At 38.7% G+C, this 20,498-nt stretch overlaps 1 protein-coding gene across 1 annotated transcript in view; it reads right to left on the reverse strand.

The window, feature by feature from the left end:
- Window positions 1–20,498, reverse strand: part of COL6A6 (collagen type VI alpha 6 chain) — a 108,836-nt gene that overhangs the window by 67,525 nt on the left and 20,813 nt on the right. The window contains exons 8-19 of the mRNA XM_045088924.1: window positions 19,994–20,337; window positions 19,829–19,907; window positions 15,914–16,068; window positions 13,012–13,104; window positions 11,697–11,750; window positions 9,935–10,006; window positions 9,822–9,848; window positions 9,458–9,502; window positions 9,315–9,368; window positions 7,881–7,943; window positions 3,759–3,824; window positions 2,483–2,536 (exon numbers count right to left, since the gene is read on the reverse strand). Coding sequence (XP_044944859.1) covers window positions 2,483–2,536; window positions 3,759–3,824; window positions 7,881–7,943; window positions 9,315–9,368; window positions 9,458–9,502; window positions 9,822–9,848; window positions 9,935–10,006; window positions 11,697–11,750; window positions 13,012–13,104; window positions 15,914–16,068; window positions 19,829–19,907; window positions 19,994–20,337 — 1,106 coding nt within the window. The remainder of the gene's footprint in view (window positions 1–2,482; window positions 2,537–3,758; window positions 3,825–7,880; window positions 7,944–9,314; window positions 9,369–9,457; window positions 9,503–9,821; window positions 9,849–9,934; window positions 10,007–11,696; window positions 11,751–13,011; window positions 13,105–15,913; window positions 16,069–19,828; window positions 19,908–19,993; window positions 20,338–20,498) is intronic.

A 20,498-nucleotide genomic window follows, 5' to 3' on the forward strand; every position in this document is an offset into this window, starting at 1 on the left:
AAAGCACACATCCCATGCCAGGAAATCTTGGATGATACTCTTTAAGTTCAAAATATTTTCCCAGGGTATGTAAGCTGGCTACACCCTTTTAGAAAGTGAAGTGAATAGCAAATGTATTGCTTTATCTTTAGGTGCATTAACACAGCAGCAATAATAAAGTGTTTTCCCCAAAACTAAATTCTGCATGTTTTAAATATAACTTCTGTTTCCATTTCCATTTTCTCTGCCTAGCAAAGAAGAGGTCTTCCAAGTTACAAAAATATTTTCTTGATGAAGTGTAATAGGTGGTTCTATGAACTTCTGCTCAGAAAATACAATGCATAAAAAATGCAATATATCAAACTAGGTCTTATCTGTGCTCAATAAATAACATAAAGAATTGAGGAGGGAGGTGGAGGAAGTTGAAGAAAGCTAGAAAACGAAGAATGGAAAGGAAATGCTGCAAAATGAAAAAAAGACAGGTCTAATATAGAACGTAATGCAAGTATTTAAGTGTATTTAATTAGTTATCTCTTATTAGATAAAAATTTTGTTTTATAGTTTCTGTGCTCTTCCAAGTAGTTGGGCACAGAAACTTTTTAAAAAAGTACTTATTGAGGGGCACCTGGTGGCTCAATGGGTTAAAGCCTCTGCCTTCAGCTCAGGTCATGATCTCAGGGTCCTGGGATCGAGCCCTACATCGGGCTCTCTGCTCAGTGGGGAGCCTGCTTTCCCCTCTCTCTCTGCCTATCTCTCTGCCTACTAGTGATCTCTGTCAAATAAAAAAAAAGTGCAACATGGAGGCTTAAGTGGGTAGAAGAAGAATAAATGAAACAAGATGGGATTGGGAGGGAGACAAACCATAAGTGACTCTTAATCTCACGAAACAAACTGAGGGTTGCCGGGGGGAGGGGGTTTGGGAGAAGGGGGTGGGATTATGGACATTGGGGAGGGTATGTGATTTGGTGAGTGCTGTGAAGTGTGTAAACCTGGTGATTCACAGACCTGTACCCCTGGGGATAAAAATATATGTTTATAAAAAATAAAAAATTAAAAAATAAATAAATAAATAAATACCTACAAAAAAAAAAAAAAAAAGTACTTATTGAAAAAATAAGACAAAACAACTAAATTAGACCCCAAAAGGCTGCATAAACAAATAATCCAATTTCATTCTAATTTTTCCACAGTATGGGGTTCCTCAAAAAATTAAACATAGAGCTACCTTATGATCCAGCAATTCCACTTCTGGGTTTATATATACAAAGAAATGAGAACACTAATAAAAGAGGTATTTGCACCCCTGTGTTCACTGCAGCATTACTTACACAATAGCCCAAACATGGAAGCAACCCAAGAATCCACTGATGAATGAATGGACAAGGGATGTGTGAGATATAGACAGAGATAGAGATATATAGATAGATATAGATATGTAGATATCAGAATATTATTCAGCCAATAAAAAAAGGAGATCCTGTCATTTGTGACAACATGGATGGATCCTGAAGGCATTATACTAAGTGAAATAAGTCAGAGAAAGATGAATGCTGTATGGTCTCATTAATATGTAGAATCTTAAAAATATTAAAAAAAAAAAAATAACTCCAAAAACTTGACTTCTAGACACAGAGAACTTTCAGTAGTTGCCAGAATTAAGGAGTGGTGGATGGATGAAATGGGTAAAATGGGTCAGATGGTACGAACTTCCAGTCATAAAATAAATTATGGAGACTATAGCTAATAATGCCATATTATATATTTGAAAGTTGCTAGGAGAGTAGATCTTAAAAGTTTCAGTATAAGGAAAAATTTGTAACTACACATGGTGGTGTTAACTAGATTTATTGTGGCAATTGTTTCACAGCCACAGATACGTATCAAATCATGTTATACACCTGAAACTAATATGTATCAACTAAATCTCAATTAGTACTCTACATATATGCTTTAGGACTGAGCACAAATAAAAACTAGTTTAGTACACTGCATTTATTATGCATTGTATTGTTTGAGAAGTTTATAGGATCAGCTATTATACTCCACCAAGAACATGTTTTTGTGTCCCGGAACACACATCTTCTTCACAAGGCAGTGAATATTGAAGAACAGAGGACTTACACTAGGACTGACTTTCCTAAGCAGTCATAAAATTTGGCAGAAGAATGGAGTCTGGGACTCAAAATGACATACTGGCAATGGCAATTAGTGCAGTGAGAAGGCCAAACTTTCACCACTCTTCCCCTAGTTGGCTGCTTTTTTGCTCTCTTTGCCTAGGCGTTTCTCCTGATCAGTAACTTTCCTTGCAACCAGCACCTTCCTGCCTCAGCTTTTCCGGGGCTTTCCACATGTGGTCTGCCAGCTATGTTCGCGGAGCTTTCCCAAGTGTCCCCAAGGTAGCGAGCCCCAGCAGAACCATCCCAACCCCTCCCCACAATCAGCCATTTTTATCACAATATAGGCTACCAGAGCAGTGGGTCTCCTTGTCTAGAAGGGCTCTTACTGTCTTTCTTCTGGAGCCTGGTGTTCCAGGAGGGCCTGGCCAGCCTCTTCTACCCTGTCAAACGAACAGACAGATGGGCCACAGTAATTAGGCAGCACTGACACATTTCCTCTTCAACATCTGCTTGTGCTGCAGGGAAAGTGGATGCATGCACACTAACTAAGGAGTTATCCTCCCTCTGGATGTGGATTGCTTCCACTGGTAATAAACCATATGTCTATGCAGGAAATGAGGAACTACAGGACAAAATGCTAATGACATGACTTTATCTGTTCATCACCACTGTCTAACTTGTCTTTGGGTGTAAGTTATAGAGTGTCTGAATCAATCTATCCTCACTGTGTTGCCACAGTGGATAATGACGCATGTGTCAGGTATGGCTATGACTGGTTTGGATTTCTACCTTGAGACTTCTTGTTCTGTTTGGCTAACCTGTGTAGATTAACAGCTGCATGTGAATAAAATCTCACGATACTCATACATCTTCCCAAAATAGAAAAGGAAGGAAAAATTGTGAGTCTATACTGAAACATGTGAGACTTACAATTACCACTTAGTAAAAATGGCAGGTAGCTTTACCTAAGGGTTATGATGTGGCAAGGTCAGTCACTGAATTCTCATCATAGCCTTCAAAAGTAGGCTATTTATCCTATTTTGTAGATAAGAAAATTGAGCTTTACAGAAAATGGTCCAAGGCTAAAGAGCCACTAAGGCACAGAGCATGAGGGCCTGTCCCCAAAGTAAAGTTCTTTCCACTACCTCAGACCTCTCCCCCAGGTGAAGTCACCAAGGGAAGTTCCTCATCAAGAAGACTGAGAGAAACTCATGTTCCAGATAATTATGCTTTTTAAAAATTCTGAATAATAAGGTTAGATGATCACATTGTGGTTTGTGAGATTTCATGAGATTAATCCCAAGAGATTTACCTTAGTTTATAAGCTGTATAGATCTACCAGATCTTTTTCTTTTTATCATGTACTACAAATAATATGAAGTTTTCTTAGGGTATGTGACTTCTGTATCCTGGAAAGGACAACAATTTACTGGCTTCTTTCCATCAGCTAGCCCTACATTTTAAGTTGGGGCTTAGATGTTTGCATTCATAAATGCTTGGTGAAGCAAGTCACCCCAAATTCAGAAGGACAAAAGAATGTTTTTTGAATCCTAGAGTAGCAGATAGGGAGGAGGAAAAAATATATTTGCTCCTAAAAATGGTTTTTTCTGTATCAACTATGTACATCATTGCAAGTTTTCTTTCAAATATCCACATAATTACTTGTCTTCCACGTTGTCCTTTCAAGCCCTTAGGTCCTTCTATGGTATTGTCAAATCCAGGAACTCCCTAAAAAACAGAAAACAAAAACTTTGAACATCTCTCCCTAAAAATGTAACTGCATATAATACATTTACTCATTCCCCTTGAAAAAAAATTGACAAAGTAAGTCCAATCCATTTAAAAGCATAGATAGGTAAAAATTACAAATGGCTGCACATGATTTCTTTTTGTCCCGTGTTCCACATTATCAGAAGAGAGTGGAGACATAAGGTGAGTTTGTCTGTGTATGTGGGTGGCATGGGGAGCAGGAGCTCACCATAGAAGGCATCACCAAGAGAAGCAAGGGTGACATGGTTTGTGTTTAACAATTCTCATCCTAGTTCTGGAGGTACTCCTTCTCACTACTGCCACCCCTTCTCTTAATGTTTGCTCTTCTTTCTTGGGGTCTATACAAGTTTATACTTGAGGTTGTTAGAATTTTATTCTCCCCTACCTTTGGGAGAAGGGAGACATCTGTAATGGGTTCCACCATAAGAACATAAGTACACTGAGAAGCACTGAGGACTGTATCTGCCATTCAATCTCTTCTCCTGGACACCTGGTAGCCTTTTAGCCCCGTATGTTCGCTGCTACTTTTCCAGTTTTCAGAAAATTCTGGAATCTTGAGTTTCCCCCAGTACCCATACAAACATTCTAGCAGGAACTCATTGTGGGATATTAACCTTCGCAGGCCAAACTGAAAGCTTTCTATCTTGGATAGTTAGGACCACCGATAGGGCAGTATCACCATGATGCTGGGACAATCAATTGAGCCAGTCAGTTCAGTCAGTGCTCCAATAAATTGAGAGGGGACAAGAATTATCCAGTCCTGCTGAGTGCCAGCTGCTGGGCTGTTCGGCCGATAGCAGCCCAGATTAACTTCATCAATCAATAAGTAATTTGAGATCACCAACAGGGACATGTCATTGTTCCAAATACTTAGAAAGATTTTTAAATAAATAGTTTCTATGCTTACAGAGTTTGTAGGCTATCAGAGAGAAAAAGATGAACTTAGAATTTACTTTATAGCTGAGATTACCAGAATTTATGTGAAAAATTCATTCTCTCCCCCATATACCAAAGCCAAAGATTATTTTCTACAATTTCTGGTTTATGTTTAAATATTTGTCTGTTAAGTTCTCTAAGCAGGGTATACCTAAATTACAATATTAGAGAATTGTATTTTGGCCAAAAAGGGAAAAGATCATGTAAAGTGCAAAACTTTATTCCGCTGGATGTATAAATAACTTATTGAGGTCCAGCTCCAAACTATTTAATTGAAGAGATGGCATTTAAAAAGTTACATGTTACAGAATAGAACATTCTAGTTGTTCGGTCAGTCTGAATATGATCTGTCCAGTCTTTCAAGTTCTTTCTATGCAACTGGGCAAAAGAGCAAATTTATGATTCAACATGGGCTTCTAATCATGATATGGTTTAGAATGATGAACCTTACTAAATTCTGTGGCTCAAACGATCTGGTTCAGTTTTTTCCCCTGTATCACATGAGATTATACGAGATTTTTAAAAATAGGTAATTCCAAACACCCAAACTAGCTTTCACGTGATCGGAAGTTCTGTCTGAATAAGCACAGACTTTTAGGAATTTGTGCCATTTGCATGCATTCCTATGAATAATCTGATCATGTGTGGGTTCCAGCTATTCAATCAATCTCGCTCTCCCAAATTTTTCCTGAAATAGTAACCCATAAAAACCACATATAAAAAGGCTCAGAGAATTGTCTTCAATTTGAGATGTATACTCCCAAGTGGGTGGGAAGAATTATCATGCATTAAAAAAACTATCTAAAATTAGTATGGTGACAAACAGCACATCACAAATTTCTAGCAGGTTGAATTTTCAGTGATCTCAAAGTCATAGAACATTAAAAAGGATAAAACCATCTTACATTATTCAGATTTTTTTGAAAGTGTTAAGGAATTGCACAGACAACTTAGCAGACAATGAAGAGGCGGTTCTGAACAAAGTGCATGGCAATTTTATAGCAATATCCCAAGGAAATTTTAGCCTTCATACATAGATAACTGAAATGTCTTTTGAACTACTATTTATTATTTTATTATGGATAGTTTTTGGTTTTGGATTTTTTTAAAGATTTTATTTATTTATTTGACATACAGAGATCACAAGTAGGCAGAGAGATGGGGCGGGAGAAGGTTCTCCGCCAAGCAGAGAGCCCGATGCGGGGCTCGATTCTAGGACCCTAGGATCATGACCTGAGCTGAAGGCAGAGGCTTTAACCTACTGAGCCACCCAGGCGCCCCAACAGTTTTTGATTTCTAATTAGGTACTTTGAAGTTGTTTCAAAATTCTCAGGTCATCAGACTATTATCAAAAAAATATCACTTGGGGGCACCTGGGTGACTCAGTGGGTTAAAGCCTCTGCCTTTGGCTCAGGTCATGATTCCAGGGTCCTGGGATCGAGCCCTGCATCGGGCTCTCTGCTTGGCGAACCTCCCCCCCAATCTCTCTGCCTACTTGTGAATCTCTGTCTGTCAAATAAATAAATAAAATCTTTTTTTAAAAAATCACTTATTAAACAATGTAGTCTTCAAGTGCCAATTCCTCTGCTTTTAAAACAGTTATCTTCGATATGTACCTAACATTTATATTTCTCAATCTGTTGCCCTAAATTCTTTCGCTGATCAATCCATTGCCTTCAGTAACTCCTCCTCCAGTATACAAAGTCCTGTGAGTGTCCCAGTTGCCCCACATCCATAATTCAGCAATTATTATTGTCAGCTTTTTAAAAATTTAGCCATTCTGATGTGTGTGTGTAGTACAGTGCTATGGTACGTTGCTGGTGGAAGTGTGAATTAGTACAAAGTTTTTGGAAAACTGGCTAAAAAGGCTTAAGTTTAATGAGACTGAATGAACTATTGTTACCGGAAAAACATGGATGAATTTCACAAGCATAAACTTGAGCCAAAGAAGCCAGAAACAAAAGAGTGTGTCCCATATGATTCTACTTACTTAAAGTTCAGGTACATGGGTAGAACTAATTTATGGTTTTAGGACAGTGATTACCTTTGGGTGGGGCTGGTAAAGATTGATGTAAATGGGGGGGTGATTTCTGGGATGTCCTATTTCTTCACTTGGATGCTGAGTACACAAGTACATTTACATTCATTAAGCTGTGCATTTGTAATGTGTACTTTTCTGATGTTATAGTTCAAAACTAAGTTCTAGAGATAATGCCCAGCATGGTGATTATGGACAACAATAGTATATACTTTACAGCTGCTAAAAGACTAGCTCTTAAATGTTCTCATCACACACACACACACAAAAGGATAATTCTGTGACACGATACAGGAGTTAGCTAACTCTACGGTGGTAATCATATTGAAATATATAAATGTTACCTAATCAATACCTTATAACTCCTTAAGTTTATGCAATGCTCTATGTCAATTATATCTCAGCAGAAAAGTTTAATAAACAAACCTAAATCTTAATTCATTAAGATTTGGGAGACTTACTTTTGTGTGGGTGGGGTGACGGAAGTCCAATGGCACTGATGTTTCACTGGACCTGGCATGTCCTGTACATTGGTGTGGGTCATGTCTATTCAGCTAGGTTGTATCCCGGAGAGCGGGCACCTCTGTGTCATATCAGGTGTTGCCTGATATAGTCCTAGCTGGGCTTGGATTCAAGAAAATTAAGCTCATATTCTTAATTGAAAAAGACTCTTAGAGAATGGAAGAAAAGAGGTGGCTTTGTTTCTTCCACCCTATTCATATTTTGAGGTACTCAGAGGAAGAGAATGAAGGGGACTGTAATTCCTTCACAGCTCCAAAGCACGATAACGATTCTGAATATGTATTCGCAAACAAATGCTCCAGCGATGGACAAGATCTTCTCACTGTCCCTGCTCATTCCATAGATGAAGAGGACTCAGCACAAGGGAACTGCTTTTAAAATTTGACAAGAGTTGTCCCTGTGATGATCTGAACTCAGGATTGCTACTGTACTATCATAAAGTGGGGTTCTCTCCTTATAAGAAGATGATGGGAAGCAAGTCCTATTTAGCTCACAGCCCGCACAGCCCCAACACTTACAGGGTCTCCTCGCAGGCCCTTTGCACCTGGTTCACCAGGAACCCCTCGCTTTCCTGGGCTTCCCTAAAGATAATACAGATCAGAAGGACAAGACAAGAATTTTTAATAACATTAGTAAAACCAAAGAGCTTATCTTCTCCCTGATTTGAATAATTAAATTTTTCCTACTAGAGTTATTTTTTAAGCTTGACAACCACAAAAATAGTTTCAGGCATCATATAAATAGTCTAAGAGTGATCTCAATTATTTACCACAGTGATGAAATCTCTGTTCCAGACATATTTGTTGTCTTAGTTTTTATAGCTACTTTATAAACCAGGTATTATTTGTATCTTTTTAAAAATTAAATTTTTAAAAAAATTTCTATTCAGTGTACCAGAATTTATTGTTTATGCACCACACCCAGTGTTCCAAGCAATACGTGCCCTCCATAATACCCACCACCAGGTTCACCCAACTTCCCACCCCCCACCCCTTCAAAACCCTCAGATTGTTTTTCAGAGTCCACAGTCTCTCATGGTTCATCTCACCCTCCAACTTCCTTCAACTCCCTTTTCCTTTCCATCTCCCCATGTCCTCTGTGTTACTCTTATGCTCCACGAATAAGTGAAACCATATGATAATTGTATCTTTAATGAAGCAGCTGTGATTCAGAGACGTTATCCATTTTCTTCAAGGTGGTTGTATCCGCTAGAAATTAGGTTTCTGACTCAGCTGTTCACTCTCCAAAGGCAGACAAAGTGGATGATGACAGTATGGCTGCCGTCGGTGTCTATTCTAGATGGGAATGAGTGGCATACACTTTCATTGTGCCGCCCCACACTACAGACTCTTATTAACACCCCGCTACCATTCTTAGTGTGGTAGCTGCTTTTCATTAATGGCCCTAATTCTTTACTTCTGTATCTATGCCCTTTGCCATGTGACTTTGTAATGCTTTCCAGCTGTGGTGGGACATGAATCCTTAAGCCCCGAGTTTGGCCATGACTTAATCTGACCAACAGAAAGAGATGGAAGTGTTGCTGTGAGAGTTCCAAATCTAAGCCTTAAGAGACCTTGAGAGAACCTGTGTGTTTCTACTTGTTCCCTTGGGCATCTGCCATGGCTATGGAGAGGTGAAGGCCAACATAGCTAGACAGTGCTTCCTGGTTCTAGGAGGAAGATAAGAGACATGTGGAATAAAGCCACCAGCCAGCCTACAGATAGCTGAGCCAAGGTCAGCCACGCTCAGCCTAGACCAGGGATCTGGGCTGCAAACCGTAGATACACAGGAAAAAAATGTTTATTGCTGTATGCAGTTGAGGTTTTGTGATTGTCACAAAGCCGTTTAGTGGCACTCGCTGACTGATATGCTTCGGGTAGCTGTTCTACTCTGTTGGTCACACCTCGAACTGCCAGGACATTTTTCTTGTTGTCTCTTTATTGAATCCCTACCTGGGATCCTTCATCACCCTTTTCTCCTTTTTCTCCAGGAAGACCACTCTCACCCTAAAAAACAGAAACATAAACTCAAATTTCCATCTTCTTGATGAGAAATAGCTCAGAAGGGCCTTTCTGGGACAAAGAAAAGGCTCTACCTGTTCTCCATTTAATCCACCAATTCCACTTTCTCCAACTTCTCCCTGAAAAGTCAGATATGAGCAGAATAGAGTGTATTACACATTTATGTGGAAAGAAGTCAGACACCCGACAAGTCTAGTATTGTCTTCCATATACAGCCTAGTCCTGAGTAATAACAAAGATGGCTGAATAATAGAAATTGTGAACAAATAATACACCCTGCCTTCAATAAAAGACAAGAATAAGCAAAATCTAATGGCTGGCAATAAAGGAAGATCAAGAGAAATTTCATTTGCATGATCTGTTGGTCAGTAGTTTCAAAAAATAAAAATATTTCTAGGTAACAGATGGGCAGGTAAATGGATATGATTGTTACCATACCTCCTGTCCATTTAGTCCCCTGTTTCCCTGAAAATAGAAAGGACAGTAGTGGTTAGTGTAAGAAAGTGGAAGTGATGTTGGGAGTACTTCACAATGCCTTATGCAGCTCTTACCTTAGGACCTTTGGCACCATAGCATCCCTTAGTGCCTTGCTCTCCCATTGGGCCACTGGCTCCTCGGTCTCCCTGAGAAAGGGAACATACTTGGATGAGCTTTTTCCATTGTACTCTGGATTCTTAGAAATTTTACAAGTTTTGTGTTAGAAAAAATGCGTAACTGCTCGTGGTTTAAAATCCAGGATTCATGCTTATTATACCTGATAATGGAAGTAAATTATAACTACTCTGATGACAGACCTGTGCTTTGGATCCCACCTGGATACTGCCCTAGGAAGGGTGCTACCTAAATAAAACAGACATACAAACAAGTGGCAGCTGAAATGTATTGCAAAATTTCAGGTGATATCCCGGGAACAGATAATGAAGAATTGGTGAGGTCCCAAAGAAGGACGTTCTAGGTATGATCTAATGAAGATCTAAGCATGATTTCTAATCCAAAAATCCATTTTCCTTCTTTTTCTGCCTTTAACCAAATGTCATTCCTACAATCCTTGTGTTGGTAACCCCACTAGTCTGTGCAGTCTTGTGATCTGGAAACAAAGAGGTCATCTTCTGCTTCTCTCTCTCCCCAGGTCACAATTACATAAATTCATCCTCCTTAACCACTCATACTGCCCCCAACTAAGATTAGGACTGCTTTGTGTTGCACCAACTACTGCAAGACTTCTACCTGTAACCCCTGCCTTATTAGCATCAATACATCAGCCGAGTATGCTCTAAATCTATGCCCCCATCATTTTTTACTCCTGTGCTTAATATCATTCAGTGACTGCCCATCAACTGGAAGACACCCAATCTTCTGTAGGATAGTCAAGATTCCCTATAATCTGGGTCTTGCTTGCCACATAACTTCCTCACTGTGTCCTGGGTTCCAGTCAGGTTGGCTAGGTGCCATTCTACACACATACACACAAATTCTGACTGAGTCATATGCTTGAACACATTGTTCTCTCTCTAGTAACATGTTCTCTCCCACAAACTTTGCCTGAAGAAATATCTATTTGTCCTTCAGATGTCTGCCCAAACATTACCCCTTGTTCGCAGCCTTCCTTTCCCAAGCCTTAACTGCTATCAAGGCTCTTAAGTATTTGTTCTGCTGTGCTTTGCCACGATGCACCTGATTGTACCATTGGAACAACCCTTATGTATAGCAACTAGAAACAAGGTTGACTCATTTGCTTCTCCACTAGTCTGAAGTTACCTGAGATAGGAATCATATTTTTTTCTTTTATTTTTTTTATTTCTAGAATCTAGCACTGTGCCTGAGACATGGTAGAATGCTTCAATATATATTTGTTAGATGAATACATGAATGGAGAAGTTAATTATGGTAAGTGGTAAGATGCTCACTATATAATTGTTAAATGAATGCACAGATGGAAGGAAGAAAGGAAGAAGGATGGATGGGTGGACAGATGGATGTGAAAAAGAGTAGAGGTCCTTGATAAAAAATGTGGGGGTTGGTTTACCTGTGTAAAATGGATCAGGAAGGGGGAAATGGCAGTGATTTGAGTCCCCTGGTGAAAAAAATAACTTCCGCATTAAGTTCATTGTGCAGCGTTGGCGAACAGCCAAAGAGGAGACAGTAGGTTAATAAACCGTTATTGACCACCAGAAGCAAAGCCCGATGAGAATTAGAAAAGACCTCAGATTTTGCACATGAATTCTTTTTTGTTTCCTTCTGAGTTGACACAATGATTTCCTATTGTAGATATGTTCTCAGGAATAAATAGAGGCTTAAAAAACCTTGACTTACGGCAATGCCTTCCTCTCCCAGATAGCCCTCACTGCCTTTAAAACCTGGGGATCCCTGGAAATAAGAAAACGAAGAATGCATTAGCACTCCACAGACCAAAAACCAAAGGTAATAAAGCAAAAAATCTTTCATTGTAGTTTTTCATTGTAGTTGAATTTTCATTGTAGTTTTACTTTATGTAGAATTACGGGAGTTTGAAAAAAAAAAATCCTATCTCCACAACCTAGGCTGTATTTATACACATAAAAATAAATGTAGTTTTGAAACAAGTATCCAGATAACTCAAGGGTGTGTGCAATGTGTGGGTCATAATGCCGTCCATAACTCTCTCTGGGGTTATATATAGAGCTAGAATATTTTTTTCTCAGACAAACCTTCCAGTCAACACAGCTATATTTGCCCTTGACAGACTAGAACTATCCTCTTTTTATTAAAAAAAAATATTTTTTAGGATTTATGCTACACATAGAAAAATAGACCACACACATTTCTTTTCATTCTTTCTGAGCCCAGCTTTAAATATAAAAAAATCTACCATTCTCCTTATATCAAGTGGAAGGATTCAGGAAATAGTCTGAAAATTTTCTTCAGAGACACGAGCATGTTGATTTGGGAGTTATGGTGCTATCTACAAATTATTCACAAATCAAACACACACGTAAACAAGCAGTATTGAAATTATTAAACACATCCATAGTATGTCTGCACATATTTTAGCATTTCCTAAAGCCCCAAATCATATTTTTTATAAGAGTATATACACTTTTTTTGGTTAGGAGATATATAAATCTATCAATGGCTACTGTTTTATGACTGGCAATTTTGCGCATATTATTAGTGACATTTTCGGTCTGGCTAAAGCTGACTGAAACATTGCCACATCTTTTGTGAGGATAGGGTGAGCTGATCTCATTTGCTTATCAGCAGACTACCCAAAACATTCCCTACTTCATTTAAATGACTCTGCAGTCATTAAAAGTGGAAATTGAAATGACATTGGTATTCAGGAGGTTTTCATTATTCAACACCGAGATCACAGTTGATTTCTCCGGTTGTTGTCATCACTGCTGGAACACTAGATAATCAAGGATCTTGGCAGTTGTTCCTCTGGACACTTGAACTGAAAGCTTTTGAGAAGACTCCCATTTAGAATGCCAAGGGAAAGCCAGGACTATCTAATTATCATGGAGAATAAGTAGTTACCTCAGAGGCTCTACCAAGAAGTGAAAATCATCCTTTGTTTCTACCTAAACCCATGTCTGAAAGACATACAACATTCAAAATAAAGTGAACCGTAAATCTTAACTAAAATCACCTTTTTCCCCGGTGGTCCAGGATCCCCCATTATGCCATCCCCTCCAATGCACTTGCAGAATAAACAGCAGCATGTCCTTTCAGCAACATTAACCTTGGGAAGAGTAAGAAATTCACGACATTGGGTGGCAATGCTTCCCAAATCCCACATACACGCTCAACAGTGTCATTCAGGCTTCTTCCAGTTTCAGAAATCTGTTCCCCATTAAAGTAACTGTGCTCCAGATACAGTGCATGAGACATTCTTCAGCTGCTATCCTTCCTTCTATGGTCTGCATTCTCTACCCTATGAGGACTTCAGAGTCGACTCAAAGAAGCTGACTTTTCCAATTTAAATTTTATGTAGTTAACATGCAGTACAATATTGGTTACTGGAATAGAATTCAGTGGTTCTCACAACACCCAGCGCTCAACCCCACAAGGTCCCTTCTTAATCCCTCACCATCCAACTTTCTCTCTATCTCCCTCCCTCAACCCTTTGCTTGTTTTCTATTGTTGAGTCTCTTATGGCTTTTTTCCTCAAAGAGGTTTTTGTATTCTCAAAATGCTAATCTAATCTAATCTACTAATATAATTCTCAAAACGCTAATCTAATCTCCTAATCTACTAATGTGGTCTCTTGTTCCCACCCCATCCCAGCATTGACCATGGTGATGCTGATCACCTTATATATATAATTCTGCTCCCAATATTTTGTTCAATAAAATGAATGCTGTTTTCTCCTTTCCCTGTTTCATGAAATCTTTGTATGCTAGAGAATTTAAACAGTGCCTGATGTCACAGTGCTTGGAATGGAGTCCAATGGTAAACAGTTCCAGAAAAGTCTGTGTGACAGGATTTCAAAAACACCAATTACACACTCAACATTTCCAAACTCTTGCTACAGAGGATGGGGAATGGGGAAAAGATTCCCCTTTATATCCTGCCCCAAAACCATATTATATATCGAAAAATATCAGTGAATTTTAACCTGAACCTAGTCGTCTTCTGAAAAAATTGACATATTCCACTACATTTCTACAGTTAACCCACAAGTTTTACTTTTAGGAAAATCCAGTTTGCATTAAATGCCATGCTCGCCCTTGGTGGGGTAGAATCAATCTTTGTGTTGAAAAGTTTCCCATCAAAATTCTGGTATGATGGGGCACCGGGGTAGCTCAGTGGATTAAGCCTCTGCCTTTGGCTCAAGTCATGATCTCAGGGTCCTGGGATTGAGCCCTGCGTCGGGTTCTCTGCTCAGCGGGAAGCCTGGTTTCCCCAACCCTCTTTGTGCCTGCCTCTCTGCCTACTTGTGATTGCTCTCTCTCTGTCAAATAAATAAATAAAATCTTTTAAAAAAATTCTAGTGTGATGAAAAGTAGAAATCTTTTGTTATAATAATCACTTATCAACTGTACTTGTGTTAATTATATGTTACTTTTCAGCCATTAGAAAAAAGTCTTCCCCTGAAAATGTCAGAAAAACTTGAAATGTGTGAGATCAAATAACAAACTGGATTCTGTGATTTTCTATTAGATAATACCAATTTTCTTTGGATCACTAACACCCTACAACATTAGGTCTTTTACTATTAATGTTAAAATTGATCTATTTATAAAATTAAGGTATTTATTTATTTATTTATTTATTTTTGCGCCATATTACACTGATGTGATATTGAAACACTGACAGGCTTGTTTTGAAGAATTAAATTCCTCCCTCTATAAATTACCAAGACAGATTTCAAAGACAAGAAAACAAAAATAGTAGGAAAAAATGGTCTTTTGTAAAAAAGACACCGTCTTCGGGGGCGCCTGGGTGGTGCAGTGGGTTAAGCTGCTGCCTTCGGCTCAGGTCATGATCTCAGGGTCCTGGGATCGAGCCCCGCATCGGGCTCTCTGCTCCGCGGGAAGCCTGCTTCTCTCTCTCTCTCTCTCTCTGCCTGCCTCTCTGCCTACTTGTGATCTCTGTCTGTCAAATAAATAAATAAAACCTTTGAAAAAAAAAAAAAAAAGACACCGTCTTCCCATGTAGAAAGCAATTGCATCAGAACTTCCACATTCCCCAAATAATTATTTTTACATAATTACTGCACTGAACAATGGTGTTTAACATCTCTTTACATTCAAATTCTACAGGTGAAAAATAGGAGCTAGCATGTTATTGGAAAGTGTCTTGATGTGCTGATTATAGAAGTTATAAATCATAAGCAAATGGGAGATTATTAGCCAGTTATGAAGGTGAAATTGGTGCCACATAACCTGCTAACCCTTCACCCCTCTAGTTTGAATCCTTGTATGTTTCTGAAAGAAATGGGACTGGATGCATCCAGACATCTGGTTCTAAAGAGAGTTCACAAGGCAAACATCGCAGTCAAGACTTTTACAAAGCTTTGGATCGCGCACACAGTACGGCACAGGGGGTCCATCATCATGCTGCTCCGTTCTTCCTCCAACATTGGGGTGGGGGCCTCTTCCTTTGGTTGAACTCCAAGTGCAATCAGCTCTCCTTTACCAGCTGTGTTGCCCAGAAAATACATGTCTTAAATGCGAAAATTATACTCACTCACAGCGGTGAGCTGTGACACTTAGGACCCAAGAGGGATGTGAAAACCAGCAGGCTGAGGAAGCAGTGCATTCACCTGGTCATTACATTCCGTGACTGTAGTTTGGGCACAATTGTAGGTGCTATCAATTTCTTTCCTTTTTTGCCAAGGAGAGTAACTAAACATGCCTCAATGTATCTTTACCATATTACCTTATTTTTTTCAAAACACCCTCTTCTTTAGGCTGTTCACTAGTTCAGAAGCCTTTTTTTACACTCAAGTGAACAAAAATTAGTTCAGATTTGTCAGCATAAATATTAAATCTATATACAAAACAATTAGAAAATTGAAAATCACGAGCCTTTTCTAAGTCACTTACCAGTTGCTTTGACAGTCGGCTCCCAAGGTCCCTCATTCCAACAGTGAGCTGGGTTCTGTACTCAAACCCTTTCCCAAATTCAATGTAGAGAAGATCAGCCAGGTCACTGGAATCGGTGGCTCCATCCAGAGCAACGGTTACGAGGGCATTCAGGCCTATCCAACACAGTTTACAGTTCTCCAGGTGAGGTGGGTTTGGCTATTTTAATCTTTTTGCCTATGTATCTACATTGTTATTCTGGGAAACCAGTTGCAAGACGAACACTCATTTCATTGTCTACTTCCCCCAACCATGCAATGTAAAACTGATGAGTGATAAGACTATCTTCAGAGAACAAATGGAATTCCATTTTTCAAAGTTAATTAGATTGGAAACGGGGGATATTACAACAGAAATTACAGCTCCTGGATGATTTGAAGTGAGATATAATGATTTAAAAAGGGTCCATAGAGTATATTAAGATGCAGAGAAACTGATATATCAAGAAAGAAAATGTTCTAAATTTTTGCTATTCAAGGGGGGATCCTTGGACAGCAGCACTTACACCACCTGGGAATTTCTCAGAAATACAGAATTACCTACAGAATCAGAATCTGTATTTTAAGAAAATCACTACATGACTTATATGCACATTAAAGTTTGAGAATCACAGCTATAAAGACCTCTTAAGGATTTAAGAATCCAGTTGGAATTATAGTGAGAGACTGTAAGACTGTAAGAGACCTCTTGTCAGGCAGTTAGAAACAAATGACATATAATCATCTAGAGCTGTAACTCATAAATTCTGGAATTTTATAGATCAGAACATTTCAAAGAAAACTAGAAGGGACTAACAGAGGGTTTTGACCTATTTAGCAAAGTATTGATCGATACAAACATGAAATGATTAAATGCCAATTGATATAAATATGAAATGATACCAGTAATAACCTTGGCAATCCTTATGGTGGAGGCAGCCATAGTAACAATGTGCTCTCATTCATTAATAGTTACTATGTGCCTGGAAGTCAGTTAAGTGCTTTCCATGCATTAGCTTACTTGTAAGCTACAAATCCAACTGAATGGGTATGTAGAATTATAGCTGTATTTTACAGATAAGAGAATGGAGGTTTGGAGAAGCTAAATGACTGGCTTGAGGGGTATTTTTAGGTTTTCACCCAGACAGCCTGATTCCAAAGTCTACAGTCCAAAGACATAATAACAAAAATATACTAAGGACATAATCAGAGTAAAGAGCAGTCCTAAAAGTGAATAAACTTAGCTTTATGAAAACTTGACTCCATTGGGAGTAAGTTTTCTCATTTCATTATGGAAGAGTGAAGAAATCTTTAGATGGGACTTGGAAGCCAACGGACTAGAATAAAGAAATGTTCACAGACCCGAGAGTTAAGAATATCGTCTCAGTGTATGTATGATTCTGAATGAATGATTTTGGGTGAGTGGAAGAAAATGGGGAGAATAAAGTTTCAAGGGCATACTTGAGGCTTGAGTTCTAGGAGAGGAAACAGAGGTTGGCTGAAGTAGAATAAGAGAAGAAACACTAAAGAATAGACTGTCCAACTTGTCCTGATTTACCAGGACTTCCCTCATTTTAGTGTTGATATATCTGGCTTGTCTCAAATAAACAAGGCATTAGTCACTGTTCCAGGAATGAGGATGACAAGAAGAAAAGGGATGGTGGAGTGGGCTGGAATAGACAATAAAGAATGCTGAGCTCATCAAAGGAGTTTACTGACCAAAAGAAGGCATGCTAGTGATTTATTTATAAGGGGGAACTCTTATATCTGATTTTTCTTATAAGTTCCAAGAAATGTAAAAATTTAAGAGTTATGAGAACCATGGGATTGTTGATTTGCAGCAAATCATGCATATAACTCTTATTTGTAACTGCTTTCCTCAGGATGGAAGGACTCCGACCCTGCTCCTTTCAGACTCATCCAATAAAAAGTCAAAAGATCTAAAATACAGTTTGTAAAAATAAGGAAGAAAAGATTTCGAAAATGAAAAGAATATAAGGATCATTGAGGAGAATCTAGAGCACTAGATTAAGAAAAACTAAACCAATTCAAACCCTAATCCATGTGGATTATTTATAAAACTACATTCACCACGGAGTATCCTTTTCTCTGGGCCTCTTTTTGTCTTTATGTCATTATGAGTACACAGTTTATACGTACAAATACCCGACCCCAAATTAGGGAGGCTCTCCTAGTGTTAATGGATCATAGGGCCACGCATCAATTGGAATTATGTGTAAGCATGCAAAAAGAGCTAGAGGTACTCCTTTTACATACTGAGAGCCATTCAACAATCTTCAAAAAATATTATGGCTATCATCCCTTTATCGCTCCCATCAAAGATTCTGAATTTTTGAGGATATTAAAAATTTAGCTTCTGAAGTTGAAACTCATTTAATGGTTTTTCTTTGGGAGCTAGGAAAAAGAAGGCTGGTCTTACAAATCTGTGTGTTCTGGGGGAAACTTCCTGGAGAAAACTCTCATGTTGTCTGCAAAAGATACATCTTTTTCACCACAAAACAAAAAGCTGAAAATAGGAAAAAACAAAACAAAACAAAACAAAAAACCAACCCTACCCACCCAAATTAAACACTCTAGTGTCTTGTTCTCAGTCTTCATTAATATCTCCAACTGTAGATCATTTAAAAAAAAAAGTCCAAGACTTGAAAGAATTTTTTTTAAAAAGTGTTAGAAAATAAAGATCAAAATAAAAAATATTACTTTTCGGCTGTAAATACAGCTAACTTTGCAATTTGTTTAAGATTGAGGAGAGAGAACCAAAGAGAAAGAGAGATCTCCCCGGGTTCTATAGCTAACCTGGGAGTAGCCCAAGCAGGTGTCTTAGGCAGGTTCTCTAGAAGCAGAGCCTGAGAAGGGTAAGATTTAGATGCTTACAATTTATTGAGGAAGCACTCTTAGAAGGAGTAAAGAAAGCAAGATAGGGCAGGGGAAGAAGCTGAGCAAGACAGTATTTCAGCTGAAGACTAGCTTCAGCCTGATCCGATGGGGAACTCTGGAACATAAATTATACCACTTAACTGGTGTCATTTAGAGGCAAATGTCCAATTTCTTGTAGTCTACCTGCTGCCTAGGGTTGGGGTAGAGGGTAATCTTCCAGGTGACATGGGTTCCACTGGCCAACAGCAATTCTTCAGAGAAAGGGGAACCTGTGAGTTTCTAGCAGCCAAAAGTCCCAGTGCCTGGAGGATGGGGGAACCTGCTTGGAAAAGGGGTCTGGGTGGGAGCACCAATAGTATCCTCTCACAAGAAAGTATTTCTATTCTTAGTCAAACCAGAACATGTGGATTAATTTTTCTTCCACTGATCCATATTTTGTAAGAACCAATAATAAGTCAGACTGGGCACTAGTTCCTAAAGCAAAAAGCCCAGCGCCAATACTTGAAAAATTCCTAAGCACCATGGATGGTCCATCTGTAGTTGGAAGGAACTAATTAGAGCACTCCAAAACATGAGTAGATTTGTCCAACAATGTCTAAGATTCTGGAAACTTTAACAGTGTCAAAAGAAAATAATCTACTTCTTCTATTCCTTGGTCAAGGAGAAATATACTGTTCTTCTGCAGACACTAAAGAAGTAGCAGTATTAGATAATGTGGGCCAAGGGAGACAGGACCATTCTCCTGGAAAGCTTAGGAAGAAGACACACAGTGATATGAAAGAAAGGGAAGGACCTTCTATTCCATGCTGTTTCACATCCATAGTGTATGAAGAAAAAAGTATGTGTCAGAATGTTCTGAGAATTCATTTGCTCTCCCAAGTGCATATTGGTTGACAAATTCAGGGTTATTTGAGTGCTTGAAAACTTAAGAGCCAGAATTGAGCTCTGAGGTTATTAATTCAGTAAACAATCCTTTCCCACTCTTCCCCATGCTCAATACCTTCTTTCCTAAGTTCATCAGATTTTTGTTCAAGCTTTTCAATGTCATCATCCAATCCGTCTGAAAATAAGAGAACCACCTAGGAAAGTATTCAAAAATAAAATTAAGTAAAAAGGAGGTCATCACAACCATAGACCAGCAGCAGATAAAGTAAAACCAGCTTACCTTTCCTCGAGCAGCTGATTTATTCTGAAACGCATCCCACAGAGAACTCAAGAGGTTTGTGTTAAGAAGAGATGGTCCTTTTACTGTTACATCCTTCAAGCTGTTCAGTATGTTTTCACTATAGATCTCAAACTTGGGTGAATATTTTTCCATGGCATTGGTCACTTGAAAAGCCACACTAACTTGAGTCTCTGTGCCCACCTCACAGCTTACTCCATTGAGGGAGCTGATGGCACGTAAGAGGTCTTGAAGGTAGGTTTCTATCCAAGGCTGACCTTCAATCAAAGTCTGCCCATTCTCATGAGTTGAGATGTCAAATCCTACTACAATGTCCACAAAACAATCTAGGGTTCAAAGGAAAAGTATCTTGTTAGATCAACAAATAACGTTATCTGGTTTGTTTGCCATATCTCAATCAAGGTATTTGAAGTTCTTATTTTGATTCCAATTATAAAGTTGGAAAACAAGGAAGAACATGACTGAATAAAGGAAGAGGATTAGAATC

Source organism: Mustela putorius, unplaced genomic scaffold (assembly GCF_011764305.1).
Source record: "Mustela putorius furo isolate JIRA1106 unplaced genomic scaffold, ASM1176430v1.1 tig00003834_pilon_pilon_pilon, whole genome shotgun sequence".
Taxonomy (NCBI): domain Eukaryota; kingdom Metazoa; phylum Chordata; class Mammalia; order Carnivora; family Mustelidae; genus Mustela; species Mustela putorius.